Source organism: Gouania willdenowi, chromosome 22, assembly GCF_900634775.1.
Source record: "Gouania willdenowi chromosome 22, fGouWil2.1, whole genome shotgun sequence".
Taxonomy (NCBI): domain Eukaryota; kingdom Metazoa; phylum Chordata; class Actinopteri; order Blenniiformes; family Gobiesocidae; genus Gouania; species Gouania willdenowi.
Genome location: NC_041065.1, coordinates 6,351,980 through 6,376,985, shown reverse-complemented (window position 1 = coordinate 6,376,985; position 25,006 = coordinate 6,351,980). Strand labels below are relative to the sequence as shown.

The 25,006-nt window shown below is 35.6% G+C and overlaps 1 protein-coding gene and 1 long non-coding RNA gene across 4 annotated transcripts; one reads left to right on the top strand and one right to left on the bottom strand.

Annotated features, from left to right (window-relative positions):
- On the bottom strand, positions 1-24,577 carry LOC114456944 (uncharacterized). 3 transcript variants are annotated; one of them, XR_003672900.1, is made up of 5 exons: positions 24,484-24,559; positions 23,919-24,006; positions 15,770-15,874; positions 7,051-7,108; positions 1-493 (listed from the first exon to the last, which is right to left on the bottom strand). It is a non-coding gene; the product is annotated as an uncharacterized LOC114456944 (long non-coding RNA). The 3 variants fall into 3 exon arrangements; XR_003672902.1 differs by lacking the exon at positions 23,919-24,006 and having other exon boundaries at positions 24,484-24,577; XR_003672901.1 differs by lacking the exons at positions 23,919-24,006; positions 24,484-24,559 and adding an exon at positions 20,380-20,509.
- Positions 3,903-6,212, top strand: LOC114456943 (homeodomain-interacting protein kinase 3-like). Its single transcript, XM_028439036.1, has 7 exons — positions 3,903-3,959; positions 4,111-4,292; positions 4,631-4,754; positions 4,900-5,019; positions 5,107-5,199; positions 5,391-5,560; positions 5,658-6,212. Exons 1-7 carry the CDS (start codon positions 3,924-3,926, stop codon positions 6,100-6,102), a joined length of 1,170 nt encoding a protein of 389 aa, XP_028294837.1. The 5' UTR covers positions 3,903-3,923; the 3' UTR covers positions 6,103-6,212.
- Positions 24,578-25,006: the final 429 nt, after the last annotated feature.

Here is a 25,006-nt window from a genome sequence, read left to right as displayed (position 1 = left end):
TGATCTGACTCCACTTTCACCACATGCTCACTTTCTGTCTTGAGTAAAACTTTGCCAAAAAAGAGTCTCCCCACTCATTGTCTTGATTTCTGCTGCGGTGAAGCAGTGCATGTCCACTGGTTCCACTTTGATGTAGTCGTGGTCTGATTCAGCAACAATTGCATCCACGCAGGTTGCACCATCAAGATCTGTCCCCAGTTCCTGGATCTTTAAGCCTGAGCCATGGATCTCCAGCTCTTACCCTTGTTTCTCTTCTGTCCTGATCTCCATTTCTGCTTTATAGTGTAGGTCGACATGGCTATGGGCTATGACACACTCTGACCCAAGTGTGTCAAGCCCCGGCGTGTCACACTCAGTCTCTGACTCGGCCATGAGGACACACTCCAGCCTGACGACCTCCGTTTTTAGGCCGGATGAGGAATAAAAAGTGAACTGGGTTGTTTACAGTGTTTTGTGTGACGTCCTGCACTGTTGCACTTTCCAACGAGGAAATCTGGAGAAAAAGCAAAAACATAAAAGCCGTTACCAACAACGCCACGAATGGTTCATCAATAACTTTATACTTGCTCATTCAAAGTGAATCATAAAAATAGTATCTAATAATACCTGTGGATGGGATAGAGAGCAGCTGGACCATGGTATGAAAGCCCAAAATAACTTTGTCTTTACAAGTCAGATTCCCATGAAGCTGATGCCAATCAGTTAAACTCATAGATTATGAGTAAATTATGTATTGCTAATTACTCCATCATATAGGTTCTTCAATCAGAAACGTGATTGTTGTATTGTCACTCAGTAGGTAAAATAGAAATGCAATAATAGATGTGTTGTTTCATTCCTGTGTTGAACACTTCATTGTAGCAGACAGATGAGCGCAGGTACCAGCTGATGTTGAAGGCCAGGTTCTTGTTACATGCTGCTGTGTCACCATGGACTGCACAGAGATACAGAGCTGATGCTAATGCACATCCTTATAGCACGCTCATCACAAATTAATTACATATAGTGCCTTTTATTCACAGTAGGGGTGTTGATTCGTCGAGGCATATACTGTACCTCAGTTAAGTTGCACTAAAGTCAAAGTTGGTTTAAAAGCCACAGGCAGATTGTATGTTATTTTTTATTTTAAGTTGTTGGCACATGGCATGTTAAAGCCAATGTTTTGAGTGTAAAATATGCCAAGAAAATATATTTCATACATAATGTTCTCATGAAGGTGTACACATTTACAGATTAGTTGTTTCTTAAGTCATATATTTGAAAAAAAATCTTATACTTTAAAATCAGGAAATATCGTATCGTGACCTACAGTATGTCTCTGGATATGAATCATTCTGCCAGATACCAGGCAATACACACCCCTAATTCACATTATACATGTTCTTTATCTTTTCATCTTTACATGATACACATAGATCTATTAAAAATATATGAATATGTTTGTTTCTAAGAGACAACGTCATTCTCTCCCAGGTCCTTTAAAAGAAGTAGACAAACATAATAATCTAAAAGCATGATGAGCTAAGGTAAACAAGATTAATACTAAGAAAATGACAAAAAAAAAGTCAGTTAAAATTAGTATGTATCCCTGCAGAGATTACACAAATCTATAACGTTAAATATTTAAAAGGTAAATCACAACATGATCTTAATAACTATGTGATAAATGCATTAAAAATGCAGGATTAAAAAGATGGCTGTTGCTGTTTTAAACCAGGTTAATTTTGGAATAATAAAACAGCTAAAGTAGCATTGAAACTCTGTTAGTCTGGTTTAAAAATGTAAATCCTTGTTTCAATCACAAATACTATTTTTTAAAAGTGAACAAAAATGGTAGAAGAGGTGGTGAAATGGGATTTTAAAAACCACAGAATTTGGTTAAAAGTTGCAAATTAGAGTGGTCAAAAACAGACAGAAAAAGTGGTAAAAATGGTTCAAAGTGTCAATGATGGAATCCAATGGGATGAGGCAATCTAACTAACAACCACAAAGTGACAAAAAACTAAATGAAATAACAAAAATGTTATTATCTTTGTCAGACTTAAACTTTGTTTTTCAAGGAAAATACAACAAAGTTATTCTGAACTTTAACATAATGATCAAAACAAGTGCAAATATTCAAACCTGGGACTTTACACAAACTGTTATTCTAGTTTCAACCCTATTATCACATCATTTTGATAAAAAATACTAAGAAATGCATTTCTTAGCTCAAAAAGTTTTGACCTTTTGACCTTATAAAAGTTTATGTGATCATGTGCATTATGTATTAGAACAGTGGTTCTCAAACTGGTGTACGAGTACCCCTGGGGTTACTTGAACACCTCTCAGGAGGTACACAGAATCATTTGTCAGTTTATTTTTTAATCATTGAAGATTTTTTTTTTTACATGCACACATACTTTTTCCTCCTCCATCAATAATAATTTGTGGCACATCTTTAAAATACACCAAAAGGTGAAGTTCAAATTGTAAAATTTGCAAAACATCAGAAATAAATGAATAAAAAAGGCCTAAATTCAAGGTTAATGTTGGATGAGCCTACAAACAAAAATAAACAATGTATAACGTGAGCTATGGGCTACTTGTGATAATAAATGAAGGCTAAGGGGTACATGGGGCAATAAAGTTTGGGAAACAATGTCATAATATACAAAGTTTATGGAATATAATATCAGCAATTTGAATAAATTCTTAAAATGTTTCCAGTCATATCCACATGTCTTATTAATTTAATGGTTAAGTTAAAAAAAAAAAAGAAATTAAAAAAAAAGAAAAGTACAGATACTCAAAATTACTTTAAGTACAGTACACAAATATACTTACTTCATTTATCAACACTTAATGTATACATTTACAATGCAGTTTGACAGCAGCTTTCAAGTATGGTTGCCATGGCTGCAAGATGAAAGAGAACCAAACAAAGCCATAACTCCAGTAGTTTGTCTGAGTGGTTGTGGTTCAGTTGGACAAACTCTCTCTCTTGATCTAAGTATTGAGAAGTTAAATAAGCAATATTTGTGTATTTTTAAAGCTTAAATTGTGAAGACCTGATTGAGAAATGGCTGCTGTAGGTAAGAGACTTTATAGACAAAATATGAGGATTAACTCTGATCTGCTAAGATGAAAGAAGACTTTAGTCAATTAGTAGATTTACTTAAATTATGTTAGAAATTATTATTAGAAAATTACTTTAATCTGGTTTAAATATATTGAAAACAATATTTATTAAAAAAAAAAAAAAACCTTTTAAATTATTTATGTAGATAATACTGTTTAGAGTGTGCCAACAGAAAATGCAAGACATGCAATAAATGCAAAGACAGGACTTCACATATGAAGTGGATTCACAGACCTTTTTTTTTAAAAAAAAACTCAAACTTCAAAATTATAAGACAGGAGAAAATGTCCTTGTTTACGTGAGTCTTACTGTTGAAATACTGAATACTAACCTTGTACCATGTCTATCACTTTGACAGAGTCTCAACTCATTTTAGGGCAGGTTCTGCAGAGCAGCTCAACTCAATATACAATCATTGAGTTCATCGGAGAAGGTGCCTTCGGTAAAGTGGCCAAGTGCCAGGTTAATTCCACCAGCGAATTAGTGGCAGTAAAAATATCGAAGGACACGTTTGTGCAAGACGTGGAGGAGGAGGTGAGTGTTTGGATCTCTCCTAGTTTTGGTGCCTCCAACAGGTCTTTAACTATGAACTGTTTAGAGAATAGTGATATAAAGATGATCTAATTGTGCTTTTATTCCCCTCCAGCTGTCTATGTTGAGTAAAATCAACCTACTGGATCCAGACCAGTTTAACTTGGTCAAGTTCCATGAGAGGTTTGAGTACTCCAGCTATACCTGCCTCATCTTTGAGTTGCTGGAGATGAACTTGTTACAGTTCCTCAAAACTAAACTGGGTTCTTCAATGTATGTGAACCAAATCCGCCCCATTGCCAAGCAGGTATGATCCTTTCTTATTGTTTGACTAAAATCCTATCTATGATGATGCTTGTTAATCGATAAATAAAGCTTTGAGTTAAAAGCTGATCTTAAACAGCTCCATAAGTGGAACTCCATATATAATTCTGTCTTTTCTCATCGTGTCCCTGCAGATGTTGGTAGCACTACAGAGACTCCAATCTCTGGGGATCACCCACAATGACATCAAGCCTGACAATGTGATGCTGGTAAACACTGAGGAGGATACATTACAAGTCAAGCTCATTGACTTTGGACAGGCTCATCCATCCTCCTCCACCACGCACGGGAAATGGCTTCAGCCCATGGGCTACAGGTATGAGGATGTCAGCCTGAATGACTTCTGTGGTTTTGTAACAAACCTGTGTCATTATGAGGGGTGTAACGATTCAAATACGCTATTGGTTCATTCAGAACGATTTGATCAGAAATGATTCAGTGACTTAAAATCGATTCAGGAACTTTTTAGCCAAAAATAATAATTCAACCACTGTGACTGAAATAAATCCCTGAATAATGGACGGTACAGGTGAGGTTTTATAGATTTCTAATCGATCAAATGGATGAATCGATACACCCTTAGTCATTATAGTGTTGGTACTTAGTGCTAAGTAACAGATTTCTAAAGCGTATTTCATTCATTTTGCTTCACAGGGCCCCAGAGGTGTGTCTTGGCCTTCCGTTCACAGAGGCCATTGACATGTGGGGACTGGGCTATATGCTGGCCAACCTGTACCTGAATACCAACCTCTTCCCCGTCAGCTGTGAATATCTCATGGTAGGTCATCTTTTTTTATCCACCATCCCTCCATCCATTTAATGACCCACGTGCTTTCTCTAAGGGTTGCAGCTGTTTTATACACGTTGATATAAAGTCTTGAAGAACTGCCCCTAATGTGTGTAATTGTGTGTTATTTCTGCAGATGAAAGCCATGGTGGAGTATCTTGGTATGCCGTCAGAAGACCAGCTTCTATTTGGCATGCATACCAAGAGATTCTTCTGTCAGGAGGCAGATGAGTTTGGCTTGGGATGGAGGCTCCTGGTAAAACATAGTTTTTATTGTTGTTGAACCTTGACTGTTGCCTTAAACGTATCCTAAACCCTTATTATTGTCATTGTGTTTCCTCAGACACCAGAAGAATACTCAGATATTAATAGGGTGAAAGCTAAGGAATGGCCCACATGGCGCCCCCATTTCTTCTCATTGGATGACCTGCTCTATGTAAGTATTCTCTACAATATTTGAGTTCAAATACTTAGCAGCGGTCACTTCTTTAAAATGTAACCTACTTTATACATGCGTTTATCACCTGAAACGACTTGATTTTTTTTAACACTTATGCTTTGAGCGAGAGAGGTTTGAACTTGTTCTAGGACCTACAGTAAATCCTTATTTTCTTTTTTAAAATCCAGATCTACGAAGAAGAGGATGCTGAGGAGTTTAAGGACAGGACTGAGTTCATAGACTTCCTCAAGCACCTGTTGACTCTGGATGAGGAGAAGCGATTCTCTCCGACTGAGGCTCTTCAGCATCCATTTATTAGGATGTCCCACCTGAGCCAGGATCCTGACAGCAGTGACTAGTGAGTAACTGCACTGAGGAGGCAATCACGCACATGGAGATCAACTTGTTGTTCTATTGACTTTTGTACTCATCTTTTTTTTACATTTTTCCTCTAGTCTGACCACCGCACAGGCATTAATGCCAACGGAGGCCTCACATAGTGTTACTCCTGTGAAGGATGGTGAGGCACATGTGGCTGAAGAGGCTGACGAGGTCCCACCCACTCCTGCATCCAGCCAAATCACACACATTGAGACAGATGTCCCCAAGGTCCCTCTTTCTCATGTGAATGATGACAATGAAAGAGTTCAGGAGCCATGCCAAGATCTGGGAAAAGAACTCCATCTTCCTGCAACTCAGAGTGATTCAGGAATCTGTTCCTTTCCAGAACAGTTTCCTAATCATTGTGATGAGGGTCTGGAATGTGTTTCATCAGTGAATGGACCTATGGTTGAAGACGTCCCCTTCCCCACCCCCAAGAGGTTCAAAAACATTCGGAGGTTCTTCTCCCGAATTCAAAAAATGTTTTTCAGCTGCTGCTGTTCCTCCATGCAGGAGTAATTTCTTTATTTGTACGATTCTATTATATTCTATTTTAATTATATTCACCTTCTCGTACTATTCATCCTGCTCTCCTATCCACCATGGGACTGTATGTTTTAATTGTATTATTGCACATTTTATTGTTTATAATATTGTTTATTATTTTGTTTGTTTCAATGTAAGGTGACCTTTAGATGTTTTTAAAAGGCGCCTGAGAAACAAAATATATTTTTATTATAATGAATATTAAATGTCTATATATATTTGTAAATAAAAACACTTCATAACTTACCTGCTTTGTTAATGTTTTCATATTTTTTACCCTTTTTCCCAAATATTTTGAAGCTTTTCGGGGAAGTCCCTGACATTGTAGTGTGCTAAAAGTTGTGCAGAGCTGCTGAATGTCCTGGATCAAAATGAATAAAAGCTGTGTTCATTTTTCATAAGTCAGTAGTGGTGATGGCATTGTCCAATACCATGTCAGCCCTAAAACTAATTCCAAATACACTTGGCAACATAATCTCAGCTTCTTCCTATGGTTATTATTATCAATAATAATAATAATAATAATAATGCCAGTGATAAAATAGAAAATGTATTTGATATACTTAGAATTGGTAAAACATTTGTGATTATGGATAATACTACACAAATAAATATAATAATGATAATTTTGACCCAGAAATCAAAATTTCACATGCTCATAAAATTTTATTGAGGAGTGGAATAAGCTCACTAATGATCTGAAAATATTTCAACTTCTGTTTTTTTTTTTGCAAAGTTTCTAAGCAGCACTCAATCCTGGCTTTATTTATTTATCTGAATAATATCAAGTGTTATCCAGGAAGTTTATTACTATTTGTGCAATAGTATATAGTCATCTTAAAAGATGCTAATACCGTCTACTGGAAAAACACGTACAGTAATTTAGAGAAACCATAATGCAGATGAGGTGAGGCTACTTACACTTCATGAAAATGGTGGTGTTGGCATACAGCGTCTTCCTAAACACAGCATCTTGTGTCTGAGAACAGAGACAATAAAATGATTTAATATCAGTCCATAGAACATGAATGTCAGTAAAGCACCAAATATTCCAACATTCCTGCTGGATCAGACAGATTCCCAACAACAATATCAAGTGTTTTTTTTTTTTTACAGTATTTACAGTTAAAGGAAGATAACATTAAACAGTGTAAAGCCCAGAAACAAGGAGTGTCGACACTTTTTACAACAATTGCACATATTTTTTATATTATTTTAATTTCATGTTGTGCCTTTCGTTTGTTTTTTACTTTATTAATTTCATTTTTCTTCATAATTTTTTTTCCCAAAGTGTTTTTTGGTCCCACAGTCGGATATTTGCATTATTATCCTATGTTGGTATTTATTTTTAATATTAAAGATTAAATCGGGGCATTCGCCTTTAATTGGCCATGTAATGTTATGACATTAATGGAATTTGTCCTCTGCATTTAACCCATCCCTGAGGAGCAGTGTTTTTGTTTTTAATATTCTATTGTGTTGCTGCAACATGTGCATTTCCCACATTTGGGGATCAATAAAGGTCTATTCTATTCTATTCTAACAAAACATTCTTTGCAATTGTTATCGAATAACTTTAAAGAAATAATTTTTAGATGCAACTTTATCTTGTCATCAGAAAATGTTGAAGACAATTGTTTCTCCATCAATCAGAATATGCCAAACAGTCTATTTTATATATATATATAGTAAAGAACAGTTCATAATTTGTTATTTATAATAACTAGATTCTCCACAGGAAATCATTCCTGCCTGTGGTGATCAAACTGTATAATGCATCACTGTAACCTCACAGCTGGATTGTTGTAAATATCTGCTTCATATTTGTATTAGTAGTAGTAGTAGTATTATCTCACTTTATTTTTTACTACTGTACTGTGTGTATCTGATCCTTATTTTTAACAGTCTTATTTAATTATAGACTTATATAACATTTATTCTTTCTTTCGTCTTTAATAAATGTTTTATTCTTTTATTTATGATTTTTTTCTTAAGTGGCTGGAACAAAAGCAAATTCCTCCTGGGATTAATAAAGGAATTCTGATTCCTCTATTTCTAAATATATTTGATTTATCTATAATGTTTATTCATGCAGGTTGTCTTATTAAGATAACAAGGTCTCAATGTCTAGAGAGACTTGGACAGATACATAAATAAATGAATAAAGTAAATATTGATTTTCTAAGTAAAGAATCTAATACTAAGTGAAGGAAAGCAGCAGATACACAACATATACAGCAGGTGATATAAGTATTGAGTAATCAAACATCTTCTTTATAGGCCATCAGTTGGGACTGAACCAGCTGATATTAATTTATAACTAATTACTGGTTGATTTCAGCTGGTGTCTTAGGTTTTCCATGCTTTTTTTGCACCTCCATTTCTTCATGTGTCTTTTTCACATTATTACACATAATAAAAAAAATGACATTTTATGTAAATAGCACCTTTAGAAATATATTACTTACTGAAAAAAAAACGGTGACGTGTTTTTACCCACTGTATTTAGTTTACCTTTAATAATTATAAATATTTCTAATAAGCTCCCCAAATAGGTAATTATTAAATTGGAAATATTGTCATTAGAGATATGTTTGATGCAGACCAATTGGTGAGTAACATTTTAAGTCAGTTTAAACTATTGTGTAATTGCTAGAAAAGTAAACAAAAGGCTCTCCAAAGCTGCTTTTCTTTCCAGGTGTTCCTCGTCCACATTACCAGGTCGAGTTTCAGAGAAAGGAAAAACACAGCAACTGTCACAAGGATATTAGTAGATTAGGGTTATGAAATGAAAAGATGGTGGAAAAAAAGATAAAAACCTAACAAGTAGGGCTGGGCAAAAAAAAAAAAATCGATTTAAAAAATTTGTAGATAAAAAATTTTATTTTGCAAATTTAAGTTGTTTCCCACCAATTTTTTTCAGACTTTCTCGCGTTCTGTCCTTGTGGGTTACCGTAGTGAGATGTGAGCCCGCCCCCTCTTTGTTTACATATGTTTACCCTTTGAATAGACTATATGTGTGCCACAAACATGTTTAATGTTTTATTCACACTATGCTGAGATGCTAAGGGAAGAGTTTATTATTTTTCTATGTATGTATTAATATGTAGTTTTCTGATTTTTTCATCAGAAAATTGAAGCTACTGTGAAGTTACTGTTGCACTTTTGCTTAAACCTGGGTTAAAGCTTAAAATTGTTGAATGACAGAGACTCATTTACTTTTTATTTTGGGATTGTTTTATGCATTTTAACTCTTGAAGACAATCACAGCAATAAAGTTGCACTTTTGACAATATACCATCTATAAAAATTGAATCAAAAATCAAATTTTTCTTTAAAAAATGAGATTTTTTTTTAGGCAAAATCATACAACCCTACTAACAGGTGAGTTCCAGATCACTGAAGCAGGTAATGCTGGTTTTAATTCAAAGTGTGTGTCGATGCATCAGTTCATTGTTTTTGGGAGATGAATAACTTCAGATCAGTCTAATGCTTTGACTAATATTCTGCAATGAATTATTGACTCAAAAACCTACAATAACTTGAACTTGATTTAATATTATTCACATTATAAACCTTTGGAAAAATACACAGACATTCAACATGCTGATCTTGATCATTGAAGTTATCACATTATGCAAGTTTCTTACAAATAAAGTGTGAGCAAAGACAAATGTATCTTGTTAAAACCAAATGGTGGGCTTGTCAGGGTTTACAACATCACTGATCTCTGTTATACCATTGGTGAAAAAGCCAAAGCCTTCGGCCACCATCTTGGTATAGTAAACAACTGCCAGGTGATCAACAGCTGATTCAGATTTGAACATATTTTCTCAAATTGAATGGAAAACAATACATTGAAATAAAAATACTGTAAGACATTATATTAATAGTTATATATAACATTTTTGGTGGCAGGTCTTGTGTATGTACATACATAAATAAAACAGTATAGTAAGTTCAATGTCACGGTCCGGTGTGGGTGTAGACCCAAATGCAAGGAGAGATGGAAGCAGGATAGATGCATAACGTTCCTGGAACCAGTCCATGTTTTTATTCTCCAAACAAAAACTTAAATCTAAGACAGGGGAGCAGGAACAGGGAGAAAGACCAGACACAGCAGAGGGGTATTCCATAAAGGAGGGTTAAACTCTGAGTCTATCCATAAACTCTTGGTCAACATACCCCGTGATGGGAAACTCTGGGTATCGGATTCCATTAAAGCTGGTATGAAGTGGGTTAATCAACCCTGAGTATGTAAACCTTGGGTTACCGACATGCACGCGCGCAATGAAAAGCCATCATCAATGGATCGAAGATGAGTCGAGCTGCCATGGCAACCACCCGGAAAATAGTGATTTATTCACCGTAATGGGTGAAATAAGCCGGTGTTTGAGGAATATGAGCCTGTTCTAAAGGTGCGTTCAGTCTTCAGTGACTATAGTGGCTTAAATCACCCGTAATTAGTCACACTTTTTGGTCACTTCATCACTTTATTGCTTCAGTGACGTGATGAGCGGTGAATAATATGAATAAAATGTGTCTGAGGACACGTGTCAGCAGCATAGGATGGCTGCATAAAGAGCCCTCCTGTTACACTGGATATTAAAACAGTAAATGCCGCTTGATATCGCATCATTTATATTGATTTTTAATGTAATATTGTTGCCAGAGTCATTCAACGTCCTAAAAAATGTCATAAAAAAACACTGAAGCGGGGCACAAACTCACAACCCATCGCTTCCAAGAGAAGCATCACAACTCACTGCGCCATCATATCTTCAAAGAGGCGTGATCTACAGATTTAACTGTATAACAATATAAAACAACAATCGAGCCTTAAAAGTGGATTCATTTAAATTTTCATCTCCTTTATATATTATCCACAGGTTTGTATTCAGGGAACTTTACGACAGACGTCAGTAGATGTTTTAATGCAGATCAACCTCAACCTACATCCAAATAAAGCAACACAACATTAGTAATGATGAGAGCACGTCTGTGGTGTGTGATGTTACTAATGTGTTTCAGAGAAGAGTTAATGTTCATTAAAGTGTTCAGAAACGGTGTTCAGGTGGGCGGAGCCAGGGAGAAACCCAGGGTTTCTTTGATAAAACCTGCCAGCGACCAGGTTTAGTTCACGGACAATGTTGCCATGGTAACATACTCAGAGAAGAACATACCTCGTGTTTAGGAATGGGATACTCAGAGTTTCCCTCATTTCTCAGAGTTTCAACATAACCTGCTTCATGGAATACCCCTCACGAGGAGGGAGACAATGAACCTGACATCAACGAACAAGCAAACACACTGTGACCAAGCACTCAGTTAAATAGTGGAGGAGGCCTGATTGGGAATGGGCCACACCTGGGTGAAAACATGAGGGAGCTAATCAATCACCAACCAAGCACACAAACATCACTGGGGGTGGAGCCACAAACAGGAATCCCTGAAACACAGACAAGAGTTAACACAAGACCAGACTCAAACCAAATAAACAAAGACAGAATAATGAAAAGAGGACCCCAAGGGCTAAATAACCAACACATGACATTCAAATTCTAAAAAAAAAAAAACATTCTCTGGTATACTTATATTGACCTTAATATTAAACATGTCTTGTTCATTACATTGTTTACGTCAGTGATAATGTCCTTTTCAGTTTAGTGAGCTGATTATTATTATTATTATTATTATTATAACTACTACATTAAGTTTAATTAGTAATAAAAGGTACCTAGAGCATATGACGAGATAGAAAGTAGACCTATAAAAATGTTAATTTCCATTTTATATGTACATTGTTCGTAAAATACATTTATTTTCTTGATAGTTTAATGGTGTTTATAAAAACACATTTTGTGTAATAATGACCCACTTAATTCCTGTGACTGCTGGAGTGTTTTAATAACAAAATAATGCATTCTGATTTAACTTTAATAAACACATTCCAAAACAACCATCAATAAATTACTAAGATAATAGTCTTACAGCCCCATAATGACGCAGTTAAGCGACACATGTTGGCATGATCCAGGATGTTGGGGCGTTCCAAGATGGCCGAGTGAGTAGACGCTTACTGCCGAGCTCTGCAGTTATAAAGTTGTAATGCGGCGGAAAATAATTTCAGTCCATCTTTGAAACGTTTAATGACTTACATAGTACAGCAAGAGCTTGCAGTGTGAAGGAATAGCGCCAGAATTAACCCAACTCGTGAGAAGAAACGGCCGTTGGGAAGCGCTAAAGGAAAGCTAATGCTATCTGAGAGGAACGCTGATGTTACTATTGCTGCTGGAAATACTCTACTTGAAAACTGCCATGATTAAACTGCATCACCGTCCACGTCGATAGCAGAAGATATGGTGGAGGACTTTCCAGCTCTCCCCGTGACGCCCAGTAAGTCTCCAGTAACAAAGAAACCAATGCACAAAAGGCCTGAAGCAGAACACGTGGACATTGATGCTAGCTTGTCAGAGTTAATTAATGCAAGGTCCGACTCATGCTATGGCACTTGATGGGCTTAAAAATAATTTGGACTTTGTATGTGAGGAGGTCAAAGACGTAAAAGGAAGAGTGACCAAGCTGGAAGCTAGAGTCACTAAAGAGGAAGCCCGTGGTGAAGTGAGTCAACAGAGAGTCTCTGAAGTGGAGAGATATTTACAGAGACGGAATCTCCGAATCTTTGGAGTGAAAGAGATGGAGAGAGGAGACCCGAGGAAGGCAGTTATTGAGATCTGTCAATCAGTGCTGCCTGAGTCCAAAGACTACCTCCCTTACACTGTGGATACTGTGCACCGTATTGGCCCCAAGTGCTAAAACGACAACAGACCAAGAGCAATCATCATCCAGTTCACTTCACGGATCTTTAGAAATTCCATTTGGAGAGCAGCAAAATCTTCAACATTCCTCAAGGAGAGACACCTGAAATTCGCTGAGGACCTTTCGAAGAAAGATTGAGAACGTCGCAGTAAGTTGTGGCCCACCATCAAGAAGGCCCGTAAGAAGGGCAAGAAGGCGTACTTCGTGGGTTTGCGTGGATTTGTCGAGGGCTCAGATTTCCCTGATGTCAACATAAAGAGGGTTCCTTCAATATCTCTTAGACCAGGGATCTGCAACCTTTACTCTCAAAGGAGCCATTTTGCCTCGTCTCACCTGGATTAAAGTCCTCCTGGAGCCGGAAAAAAAACCTTCTCAATGAAGACAATACAGTGAATGAAATTCTATACAGTTAAAACGACATAGAATAATGTTTGATTTCATGATTTGATTTATATTGATCATGTAAATGGCAACTTAAAAACAGATTAAAATAAAATGAAAAAAATTAACATCAAGAAATAACGAAACAGTATATTGCATCTTCAAATTCTTACACATCTCAGTTTACATGAACACAATGTTATATAAAGATTATTTTTAGTGAATGTATTTAAAGGGCCACAAAAAGTAACTTGAAGTTTGATAACACATGATCATGTGATCAACACATGCTAATTTCTCATTTCTTGCCACACATAAAACATGCATATTTAACCTGCACATTGGTGGTTAAATGAATCTGTCCCCACACAATTAAAATCTCTATTTTCTTCCAGAATAGTGTTTTTGTTGGTTTAGTTATTTACCAGGGATTTAAAACTTAAGGTTAGCCACAGGTGGAGGAAAGTTAATGGTCTGTAGATGTTGCAGGAAGTAAAGTAGGAAGGTGCTGAGTCATTGCACAATGTGATTTATTTTTAGGTTAACAAATTGTTATATCTTGATTTTATTTGTCATTAATCAATAATAGCCTGTTGGAAAATAACAACTTTTTATTTCAATAGATTTTTTTAAAGCTATAGGGAGCCATTGCAAAAGAGTCAAAGGGCCACATGAGGCTCCAGAGCCGCAGGTTGCAGACCACTGTCCTATACAGATGCATACAACAAACACCTTCACTGAATCCAGATTACTCTTTTATGATATTTATGTTTATATTTTTTTTCTAGGTGATTATTATTTAATGTTTACATTGTTAGAGAGAGCACAGTTCACAAAGTCAAATTCCTCGTGTGTATAACATACATTACATGGCCAATAAAGTTGATTCTGATTCTGAGTAAGTTTGGAGACCAGAGAATATAATTCCACACCACAACAATCCCTCAGAATAGAGGGAGTTTTTCTGCTCAAAATCCAATCCCTCCAAGTACTGTGAGAGGCACCCTGTCTATGGAAGAAATTGTCATGTAAATTAACAGTAGATTACTGACAACAGTGTCTCCAGCAATTTGTTTACCTACTGTTATTTTACTGTAAAATTAATTAATTTTCATTACTGTTATAATAACAATAATGTAATGCTCTGTGTTGTGTAGTGGGAGTGAGGGTATCTCATTGCAGGGTAATAACAGGGTAACTCATATGATATGAAATGTGATTTGTGGTTTTACAGTAATCCATATATTGCAAGAAAATTATACGATTCATTACAATATCCGACTCAAAGACAAACAAATTAACTGAAACAATGTCAAGTGCAGAATTTCTCATTTTATTTACTGAGTTTGTGTTAGTTTCACATAATTTTACAGAGATGAAACACAAGACAGAAAGTGCACAAAGTCAAAGTTTTAATTTTAAATAATTAAATAAACAATCCAGTTCTCCCTAAGCCCTTTACTTTTAACCCCCTCACTCAGTTGTACCACTGCCCTCTCTTTTTCACATCTTTTCCCCTAATAAAGTTTAGCTCACCTTTCCACTAAGACATATGTATTGATTAATTTTTCACAAATAAAAAAAAACAAAAAAACAAAAACAAAATCATGCATTGTTGTTGCAAAAAAGATTCAATATATGTCAAGAGATAACCTAAAACAACAAATGCAACCAGGAAAAAAGTTATATCAATAAACATGTCATGGTGGAAGGAAAGCGATTATTGCCATTTTTTGTCCCACCCTATTGTGGAGTTTAGAAAATGCATGGAACCCACTATACAGTTATTTTATTCTTTACAATTACATTACCAAAATAAAATAAAATCAGGCTTTATTGTCATTTTGCTGCACATACACCTGCAAGATGTACATCAAGATGAGAAAGCATTTCTACAGGATCTAGTTCAGAACATATTTTCTTGAGGATTGTTTGTGTGGAGTATTTTTTTTTTTAATTCTATGTAAAGTTTTAATGATACAAACCACTTTTATTATATTCTACGTTTGATTTTATTTACACTTGTGCAATTATAGAAAAGAAAAAAGTCGTCAGAATTATTATTATTATTATTATTAATAATAATAATAATAAAAAGTTTTTAATAAAAAACTTCAATTTAAAAAAAAGGGTTCAAATACAAATTTTTAGGTTTCAAAAATATGCAAATGGTTTTGTAAAAGTCCAATTAAGTTACATTGTTTTTGTATCTGCCTTGTGTTTTGTATTTTATTAAAACTGATGAAGAGGGTTTCTATTGTGTGCAGTTTTTTTTATTTATTCATGATCTAACAATCTCCTCCTGTACAGCGGACATCAGCAATTACACACTATATTTAATATTTTGGAGCCTCAAAAACTCTCAGTGAAGTTGACATCAATCAGTTGGTTTGAGAGGAACAGTTTGTGAAACGTTGACAGATGTGTTCAGTTTAATTACCTCCTCAGTCCAAAGGCGATGATCTGCTCAGGAAACACTGATCACTCTAAATGCAGTGGTTCTCAACCTTTTCAGCCAGAGACCGAGGATCGACCCCCACTGTACCTGAAGGTGGTTGAACACAAACATGAACATTAAAGAACAGTCATGTGGAGACAAGGTCATCTATAAGGGGGGATACAGGGGAGAGATTTTTGGGGCCCATCCATAAAGTCAGCAAAATGATAATGCATCAATTTTATATAGCGCTTTTTTGGACACTCAAAGACACTTTACAGAATTAAAGGGTTATTCTTTCACTCCACACGTAGTGGTGGTAAACTATTATTGTAGCCATGTGTCAAACTAAAGGGCCGGGGGCTACCTCAGATCCTTTAGAGTGACCAATTCAGCCCCTTGGGAAAAAGTAAAAATGACAGAGAAAATGCTCAGCCTCTCCAAATACACAATTTCAAAGAAACTCACTGTGTTTTGATGCTTATATCACATGACGGCAGTCATTTTTAGTTGCAAATTGTTGAAAGAACTCTCCGTTTTTCTCAAACTGTGACATTTTCATCAAAATATTTCACAGAGTTCCCTGAATGAAATTAAAAATTTGTTACAAAATCAAGGAAATTTAAAGAGAATAATAATATCAGTCACCTATTGCTTGGATATTGTTGGTACCACTGTACTTTATACTGGCCCAATAAAGACCAAACTGGTCCTTATTTGGCCCCTGAATTAAAAAAGAGTTAAAATAATTATATATAATGAATCAATAGTCTAAAAACAAAAAATGAGCTGTACCTTAAAGTGATGTGCAGACACAGACACACACTCTGAGAATAAGTTTAATCTCAGATGTGTGTTTTAATGTCTAAGAGTATCAAGGTTTGCATCAATTTAACTTCAAATAGTGTCTGTGCTCTCCATAGATTGTTTGAATTGCATATATCAGCCATTTAAGATGGTCTTTAACCCTTAGTTTATGTTGTATTCTATCATAGAGACTGACCTAGAAACAAGCCTGCAGTAGAATCAGAAAACTCATCAGCTGTTCTCTATATTTTAATAGCACCAAGGACAACAATGACAACATCAGCAGCAACATCAACATCAAAGGGCTGAGAACACCAGAAGAGGAACATCGACTAGCAGCAGACGTTTTTCTGCTCCCTGCTTGACATTTTGCTTTTTTTTTTTTTTTTTTAAAGGATTTTTTTGGCTCTAGTGGCCTTTATATGACAGTTGCTTGACAGGAAAGGGGTCAGAGAGAGCAGGGAATGACACGCAGGAAAGGGTCCCAGGCCGGGAATCGAACCTGGACCCGCTGCAGGTGAGGAGCTATAGCCTCTGTACATGGGGCGGGCGCTCTACCCACTGAGCTAAATACCGCCCCTGACATTTTGCTTTTATTCGTTTTGGCCAGGGTCTCTAGTCTGTGTTTTTGTTTTTACAATATACAATATTTTCTGTAGGTTTTTTTTTATTTATTTAAAGTGCTTCCATACAGTTTCAAATTTTTATCTTATGACTATATCTATATTTTTTTTACATTTTTTATAGCGAAATGTATAATAAAATTATATTTGAACTAAGTTGGAAAAGAGCTTGCTTTCTACACACATATCACAAAAAGGTATTAGAAGTATATTTATTCAGAATCAATAGAAATTCATTGACCATTGTCAATGTGTATCACCAGATATTTTATTATTTAGTTTTTTTGTTTTTTTATTTGAAAAAAAATATATACATATATATATACAGTGGTATGCAAAAGTTTGGGCACCCTTGTAAATGTACATGATTTTCCTTAATAAATAAATGGTTGTTTGGATAACAAATTCCAGTTAAATTTATCATATAGGAGACAAACACAGTGATATTTGAGAAGTGAAATAAAGTTTATTCGATTTACAGAAAGTGTGCTAGAATTATTTAAACAGAATTAGGCATGTGCATAAGTTTAGGCACCCTTGCATCTTATTGATTTTAATACTCTTAGCACTAATTATTGGAACTCAAAATTGTTTTGGTAACCTCAGTGATCCTTGATCTCCATACACAGGTGAATCCAATCATGAGTCAGGGTATTTAAGAAGGAAAATTCTAGGTGTTTCCTCTTTGCATCTTCTCTGATTAGTGGCAACACGGGAGCCTCAAAACACCTCTCAAATGACCTGAAAACAAAGATAATTCAACATCATGGTTTAGGGGAGGGATACAAAAAGCTATCCCAGCGATTTAAGCTTCCAGTTTCAACTATGAGGAACATTGTGAGGAATTGGAAGACCACAGGCACAGTTCTAGTTAAGGCCCGAAGTGGAAGACCAAGAAAGATCTCCGAAAGGCAGCGGCGCAGGATGGTGAGACCAGCTCCAAAGACCTACAACATCAGCTTGCTGCAGATGGAGTCACTGTGCATCGTTCCACTATTCAGCGCACTTTACACAAGGAGATGCTGTATGGAAGAGTAATGCGGAAAAAGCCTTTTCTCTGCACACGCCACAAACGGGGTCGCTTGAGGTATGCTAAAGCACATTTGGACAAGCCAGCTTCATTTTGGAACAAGGTGCTGTGGACTGATGAAACTAAAATAGAGTTATTTGGGCATAACCAGGGGCGTTATGCATGGCGGAAAAAGAACACAGCATTCCAAGAAAAGCACTTGCTACCTACAATAAAGTTTGGTGGTGGTTCCATCATGCTGTGGGGCTGTGTGTCCAGTGCAGGCACTGGGAATCTTGTTAAAGTTGAGGGGCGCATGGATTCCTCTCAATATCAGCAGATTCTGGAGAACAATGTCCAGGAATCAGTGACAAAGTTGAAGTTGCGCCGGGGCTGGATCTTTCAACAAGACAATGATCCTAAACACTGCTCAAAATCTACTAAGGCATTCACGCAGAGGAACAAGTACAACATCCTGGAATAGCCGTCTCAGTCCCCAGACCTGAATATTATTGAAAATGTATGGTGTGCTTTAAAACGGGCGGTCCATGCTCGGAAACCATCAAACCTGACTGAACTAGAGATGATCTGCAGAGAAGAATCCAGACCCTAAGATCAAGGATCACTGAGGTTACCAAAACAATTTTGAGTTCCAATAATTAGTGCTAAGAGTATTAAAATCAATAAGATGCAAGGGTGCCTAAACTTATGCACATGCCTAATTCTGTTTAAATAATTCTAGTACACTTTCTGTAAATCGAATAAACTTTATTTCACTTCTCAAATATCACTGTGTTTGTTTCCTATATGATAAATTTAACTGGAATTTGTTATCCAAACAACCAATTATTTATTAAGGAAAATCATGAACATTTACAAGGGTGCCCAAACTTTTGCATACCACTGTATATATATATATATATAAAAATCTCTGAAGAAGAAAACTGGGTTATCAGAAATAATTCAGGAGAAAGTTTACAAGGTGTACAGTAACCAGGTTATGAAAGTGGACAATATCACTTTCCATTGGATATACTGTAGCTGCTGACAAATTATTTTGGCACAAAATTATCAGTAAATGTAAAAGTCCGACCTTCTTTTAAAAAAACAAAATGTAACAACCTTTAAATTACTGACCCTTCCTTACATCTGAGTATATAAGTTACACGTGAAGTGCAAAAGTGCTGAGTCTCACAAAAATATGGTCCAGAAGAGACAGGAAGGGCTCAGATAACTAACCAGTGACACTACACACATGCAGATGTCTGAGATTTCATGATTTTGAAAGCCGATAACAAATAACATTGAGTCAAATGTATAGTATGAATATTGCTGTGTTGGATTCTGTACTGCAGTTATTTGGGATGATGGATCTTAATGTCTAAACAAGAATGAAACACTCTTATGAGGCCACTTTAGTTGTTGTAAAGGATTGATTTATACTATTGCTATAGTATCGGGACTTCACTGAAAATGTTAAGTCACAAAGAACAGTCTAAGACTTAGACTGTTCTGTTCAATATTATGAAGAAGTTCAAACCAAGTCTTTACTCAGGTTAATACTTGTGGTGTTCTGTTTTATGCTGCTAATATTTTTACTTTTATTATTATTCAGTCTCAATCATATATTTTAGTTCTTAACTATTAATGGTCAATTGCAGCTTGTTTTTCAATTTCTTGCCATATTTTTGTGGGAATGTTGCAGTGCTCGGTCCCTTACTGATCTATCTGCTAGATTCTATTCGTGTTCTAAATTGTGTTGTTTTTTTTAATTTGTTTGAATTTCACTGTCACTAGTTTCCTTCAATGCCAGGGGGTTAAGACAACTGTGTTAACGTAAAGCCTTTTTTTATTTTGCCAAAACATTTAAAGCTGATTTCGGTTTTTTCCAAGAGAGTCACTCTACAGTTGCAGATGTAAACTTCTGGAAATCCCAATGGGACAATGATGGCTGGTTTTCTCATTGCTCACAGGATGTTTTCAGTGTACCAATATGGCGGCGGATGGCTTCACTGCTGTATGATAGAGATCAGTGTTTCAGACCATAGACAAGCACAAGCACTGCTCGGGATGCTAGTTAGCTTGGTCGGCTAACAGCTGCAAAGGAACACATACTTCAGCAGAGTAATGAATGCCACCCACACAGACCCGCACACATAAGAAGTAACACTGACTAAGTTGATGTCCACGCTCCATAAAGAGGTTTCTGCTGCTGTCCCAGGACGTAGAACCAACACAACCAGCAGCCAGCATAGCGTGTGAGCCACAGCATCAGACATCTTAGCTCCTACCTCTGCTACTGTCACACGGGCTGTGGTGGAGGACTGGATCCGCCTTCAGTTCTGGTTCTACTTCCACCTGGGAGCCACTAGGTGGCAGTAACACCTGAAGTACAAGGTTTTATATTTCCTCTCTTTCTTTGTTTTTAAATAAAATGACAACTGCATTAACAAAATATGAAATGGATGAAAACATAATACAGTACATAGGAAACATTGGCAATAAACAACTAAAAACAATTATTAAAGGTCACTCAAAAGACAAATTTTAACAGCAGGTTTAAAGTGGACGAATTTGACAATGTTTTAATTTCATTTATTTGTTTTTACTCATTTTGGAAAACGTGAAATACATGGCTTAATTTTTGAATATCTACATTTGTGAATTCATTTTTTTTGACAAAGCGTTTTTTTTTTCTATTTTTTTTTTTTATAAAAAAAAAAAACCAAACTTTTATTTCATCAGACATATAATTTTTCCACCAAAGAAGCATGAATATGAAGATTTTTAGAGAGTAGTATTCACAAAACTTATACACAATCTTTAAAACATTCCAAATGAATTTGGCTCCATTTGTACATGAAAACACAATTTTGATATAGATTTAATAAACCAAGTTTGGTATATCTTTGGTTTTGTTTTAATTTCATATGCTAATGAACTTGTTATTTGAAATCACTTCAGTCGTCATGGTATTTTTATTCACTGGAACGTTAAACCAAGCTAAAATGCCAAATGACAGAAAAATACACAAAAGCACAACAAATTTAATTACAAAAACACAAAAAAACACCTAAAATGAGAGGAAAATGTACAAAAGTTTTATAAATACACTTCTTTTGTGTGTTTTTTTTTGTATTTGTTTTTTGGAAACATTTTTGTTTATCTGTAAAACTTTTGTACATTATTTTAGGTGTTTTTGTTGTTATTTTGTGTTTTTGTAATTAAATTTGTTGTCCTTTTGTGTATTTTAGCTTGGTTTAACGTTCAAGTGAATAAAATTACCGTCTGAAGTGATTTATTATTAAATATGCGGACGACACCACTGTGGTTGGACTCATCCGAGGCGAGGATGAGACAGCGTACAGGGCCGAGGTAGAGGAACTATCACGCTGGTGCTCAGCAAACAACCTGACCCTGAACATCCCGACTTCAGGAAGATCAGACAGGACCACACCCCCCTCCTCATAAATGGAGAACAGCTGGAGACTGTCACCACCTTCAGGTTTCTGGGCACCCACATCTCCGCTGACCACTCCTGGACTGTCAACATCGGGGCCCTGGTCAAGAAGGCTCAGCAGCGGCTACACTTCCTGAGTGTCCTCAGGAAGAACCACCTGGACACGAAGCTGCTGCTGGCCTTTTATCACTCCTCTGTGGAGAGCATGCTGACATACTGTCTGGGTGTGTTGTACACAGGCTCAACAGCCAAGGACAGGAAGGTGGTGCAGAGGGTCATTAACACTGCCCAAAAGATCATCGGCTGCCCTCTGCCCAGCCTGGAAAACATCGCCACATCCTGCTGCCTCAGGAGAACCAAGGCCATCACAGGAGACCCCTAACACCCTGCCCACCCCCTGTTCGACCTGGTGCCCTCTGGAAGACGCTACAGGTCAACAAAGTCTCACACAAGCAGATTGACAGACAGCTTCTTCCCCTGGGCCATACGGACTGCAAACACCCATGGATACGCACACACACACTCACGAACAATCTCCCATAACCCCCACACCCCCTCATTTAGCACTAAACACTTTAGCACCTTAAACTGTTATTTATTACTGTAAATTACTCATTTATGTCTTGTTTTAAGAGAAAAAATACCCCTTTTTTTTTTTACCTTTTTAAATGTTGTGCGTTGTTTTTTTAATACCTTTGTACATACTTTTTGCTCCTGTCTCTTAATTTATGCTCTGTGGTGTACTGTAGCTCTATGCGAGCACCCCTCAAATTTTGCTGTACCACCGAGTACAATGACAATAAAGACTATTCTATTCTATTCTATTTCAAGAAACAATTTTAGTAGCATATGAAATTAAAACATAACAAAAGATTCACCAAACTGGATTTATAAAATCTATATCAAAATTGTGTTTTTATACTTAAGAACATTGATGAAAACTGTTGAACAAGAAATGGTCCAACTTCAGAAATGGTTTAATAAAAAATAAATTGTCATTAAACTAAAGCAAAACAAAATGTATGTTGTTTACAAATCAAAAATGCCCTGATAGTGTTAATTTAACTTTAACATAGCTTACGTAAAAAGTAAAATTTGTAAAAACATTGCCGTTTTGAGCAAAGTTTATGTTGAATTACAAGGCAATGAGAATTCTATATTGCTCCTTTATTTTGCCATATTTAATGTATTGTTTGGAGATATGGGGTGATTCTTATATTACTAATTAAACGCCCTTATTTATTTTGCAAAAAAGGGCTATAAGAATAATTAATGGAGTTGCTCCAAGAGAGCATACCACAGGACTGTTTCTGAGGTCAGGACTACTCAAACTGAAGGACTTGGTTTCTTTACAAACTTTATTAGTTGTTCATAAAGCAAAACACTGTCTGTTACCGCATGGACTTCAAACCCTTTTTACTGTAAACAGTGAGACAAGCAGAAGAAATAATGACTTAAAACAACCTTTTGCACGAAATACCCTCAAAAAAATGTGTGTCTCAGTATCTGGTGTGATACAATGGAACTCTCTAGAAAATGATCTAAAATGTTATTCAAATATTCTTCAATTCAAATATAAGTATAAACAGCACATACTTAACTTGTATTAAGATGAATGTGAAAATTGTTAAATTTACAACAACTGTTGTTTTAGCAAAATCATTTATAATAATTGAGAAATAAAATATAAAAAAATCATAAAAAAGAGAAAATTGTTAAAATTGAAAGTTGATTACATCTGTTCTGGGCTATTGTTATCTTTTGGCATCGGTGAGGCCATCTAATTTGTAACGTTTTTGTTAAGAATGGGGTAGGAGATTTTTTTCTTCATCCTACTCCTGTTCTTCTTTTAATGGAATGTATTATTGTTGTGTTTGCTGGATTGTTGTACCAATTTTATGTTGCATTACCATGAAAAAAAAATAAATAAAATGAAATGAAATGAAATGTACAAATGGGGCCTAATTCATTTGGAATGTTTTAAAGATTGTGTATAAGTTCTGTTAGTACTACGCTCTAAAAATCTTCATCTTCATGCTTCTTTGGTTTTTATTAAAAAAACACTTTTTGTCAAACAAATGTATTCACAAATGTAGATATTCAAAAACTAAGCCATCCATTTCACATTGTCCAAATGAGTAAAAATAAATAAATAAATATTTATATTTATTAAGAAATATGAGTAGATGAAATAACTACAAGACTTCACAGAGAGATATTGGGTTAGTAAGTCATTGATGGTCTTCAGCTTACCTTCCATACATTCATTGACTGATTCATAGTCAGCATATGTCCTTCCCTCTGGCCTCTTGGTGGGCTGCACCAGCAGAATGGTGTGAGACTGAAAACAGACACCATCACACTATAAAAAAACTACCCATTCAACTGTTTTTGGAAAACATCATCAAACCAAGCAAGTTAAAATATAATTGATGTATAATTTAAACTAACTTTTCTTTAATGTTTTAATCTTATTAAAACGGTATATGTTATCACTATCGAACGAGGTTTCATGTTTCTAGACAAACTGAAAAGTTCACAAGTTCAATATTGACTAAAGCAGTAACCAAAACTAAAATCAACATCTATATATAAGTTAAAAGAAAATGTTGATTTAGAAGTGTTGTAAATCCGTGCATGAGGTTTGTTATCACAGCTGGTTAAGGGCAAGTAGCACTAATGCTAACGCTAGCTGCGAGATATCAGTGATTCTATATAGCTTACGGTGTTAATGCAAACACGCCACGTGGAAAACAAGTATTGTTCTGAAGAAATTATACAAATAAACAATTCATCATCATTTAAAAACTGCACTAACCATTATTTCAGTGCCGTTTGACTCGGTTTGGATGGATTTAGTCGTCGAACACCTTCAGGACGTAGTCATCAGTGACTGTTCTCTTCTTCTTCGGTGGTGTTTTTAATGTCTATGGCACCATAGACATTATAACACGTATATAATGTCAACCTGTTTTTATTGTGTTTCTAAAAGAACTAATATCTCTGAAGAACTCTTTAAAACTATGTAACTCCAAGAAGGCTGTGTGGCTTTATAATAATCTAATAGCTATGTCTTTTGACACCATTGCACCTTAATGTTGTTGGCTTATACAATTGTTACAAATTGTGATGTTATTTTTTTTCTGCTCATTTCATTTTTTTTTTCACGCTCTTTGTGCAACTGCTCTTTGAAAAATGTAAACCTGTAAGCTTCATTTGTTAATAATAATAATAATAATAATAATAATAATAATAATAATAAAAAGCTCTTCTAATCAGCAACCACAGCTTCACTGGGCAAGAGGCATCTAGTTCAACAGGTTAGCTCCATGTATTTATAA